A 2,057-nucleotide genomic window follows, 5' to 3' on the forward strand; every position below is an offset into this window, starting at 1 on the left:
TGTTTTGTTTTGTTTTTTGAGACGGAGTCTCGCTCTGTCCCCCAGGCTGGAGTGCAGTGGCACTATCTTGGCTCACTGCAACCTCTGTCACTCAGTTTCCAGCAATTCCCTTGCCTCAGCCTCCCTAGTAGCTGGGATTACAGGTGCATGCCACCATACCTGACTAATTTTTGTAGATTACAGGTGTGAGTCACCATGCCCGGTCTTTTTTTCTTTATCTTAAGTTTGTTTACAGACTCCACTTGGAACAGGTAAATAAAATTTTTGCTTCTTTTGTTTCTCACCATCCTCTAATATTTGAAATAACCTTACTCAATTTGTAATTGTAAATCTACCTGTGGATCGAGTCCAAGCCCAGCTCGTATTAGAATAACGGTAAGGGCAGTGCTTCTTAAAATTGAAGACCATGTGTTATGAACATGGACATGTTTACTGATGAATGGAACATTCCTAATCGTAAAACCAGCCAGTAACATCCCTTAAAAGAAAGAAAATAAAGATACATGACAGTTCATTTTTCTGAGAAAGAAAACAGAAATGTTTACTTTCTTTTCTAATGTACTATGTCTCTCATTATCTTGGTAAAGTGCAGGTTACAAGCAAGTAGAGAAGGCAGCATGAATAAAGGCATGGCGATAAGAAACAATACATCTAAATGGGGTTCAACAAGTAATTTAGTGTTGCTGGAACATACACGGCAGGGAAAGGAGGGAGGAGAACGAGCTTGGTGGGCCAGATCATAAAAACGTCTCCCCCAACTTTGGCAAAGTAAGGCACCACGGGAAGGTTTTAGGCAGAAAGTAACACTATGAGTCTGGCATTTTTTTATGTGAGGGTCTTGGTGAATTAGTTAGGGATAAAACTGGAGACAGAGACCAATTTGAAGGCTCTGCTACAGTCCACGCAAAAGTTGGAAACAAATAGCCTAAGCTAGAGCAAAAGAGAAAGTTTGGAGAGGAGGAAAATGATTCAATAGATACTTAGAAGGTACTGCAAGAAAATTGTGGATACAGAAGCGACAGCAGAGATCAGATGTAGAGATTATCTCTGCTGACAATGTACTGAATATATATTTACTTTTTTGGGACAGGGTGTCATTCTGTTGTCCAAGCTGAGTGCAGTGATGCAAACATGGCTCACTGTAGGCTTAACCTCCTGAGCTCAAGTGATCCTCTTGCCTTAGCCTCCTGAGTAGCTGAGACCCAGAAAAATGTTTAATATTTTATAAAGACGAGGTCTGCTATGTTGCCCAGGCTGGTTTTGAATTCCTGGGCTCAGGTGATCCTCCTGCCTTGGCCTCCCAAATTGCTGGGATTATGGGCATGAGTCACCATGCCTGGTCCACTGTACTGAATATTTAGATAAATTTGAATACAGTAAGTTCTCACTTAACATCATCTATAAGTTATTGGAAATGGCAACTTTGAGTAAAATGGTATATAACAAAACAAATTTTAGCATAGGCTAAATGATATAAACAAGAGTCAATTTCCTATAGCATATTTTTGGTCACAAAACATCACCAAACTTCTAAATAAAGATCCAAAACATTTCTAGTATTAAACAATGAAAGAAATGTGAGCTCTACATACATCTTAGAGTTTTATAAAAACAAATAAGATAATTATTTACCTAATTTTTGGTGAATCCACAAGTGATGATGGTTATAGTGGTGATGGTTAAAATCAAAGTATAAATGGTTACAAAGTGAAAATTGTAAGGAGCACCTCCACCCACTATGCAGTTCAAAAACAATCACAAATATGGTAGGCTGGCTCAGAGCTTTCATATCACATTGTTTATTGTCATGCATTTGTATGGTTATCATATACTTAACAAAATTCTGTTTTACAATAATTTGTATTCATTCATTTATTCATTGTAAAATCCACTTATTCTAGAGTTCAGGGTCACAGGTTACTGAGACTTATTCCAAAAAATCAAGGAGGGATTCCTCCCTAACACATTCTATGACTCTAGTATCACAATTATACCCAAATTAGGCAAAGCTACACACACACACACACACACACACACACACACACACACACACACAC

At 38.2% G+C, this 2,057-nt stretch overlaps 1 protein-coding gene across 1 annotated transcript in view; it reads right to left on the reverse strand.

The window, feature by feature from the left end:
• Window positions 1-2,057, reverse strand: part of SLC9B1 (solute carrier family 9, subfamily B (NHA1, cation proton antiporter 1), member 1) — a 126,676-nt gene that overhangs the window by 46,460 nt on the left and 78,159 nt on the right. The window contains exon 5 of the mRNA XM_011943237.1: window positions 336-478. Coding sequence (XP_011798627.1) covers window positions 336-478 — 143 coding nt within the window. The remainder of the gene's footprint in view (window positions 1-335; window positions 479-2,057) is intronic.

The sequence above is a fragment of the Colobus angolensis genome, unplaced genomic scaffold (assembly GCF_000951035.1).
Source record: "Colobus angolensis palliatus isolate OR3802 unplaced genomic scaffold, Cang.pa_1.0 Scaffold217, whole genome shotgun sequence".
Classification (NCBI taxonomy): domain Eukaryota; kingdom Metazoa; phylum Chordata; class Mammalia; order Primates; family Cercopithecidae; genus Colobus; species Colobus angolensis.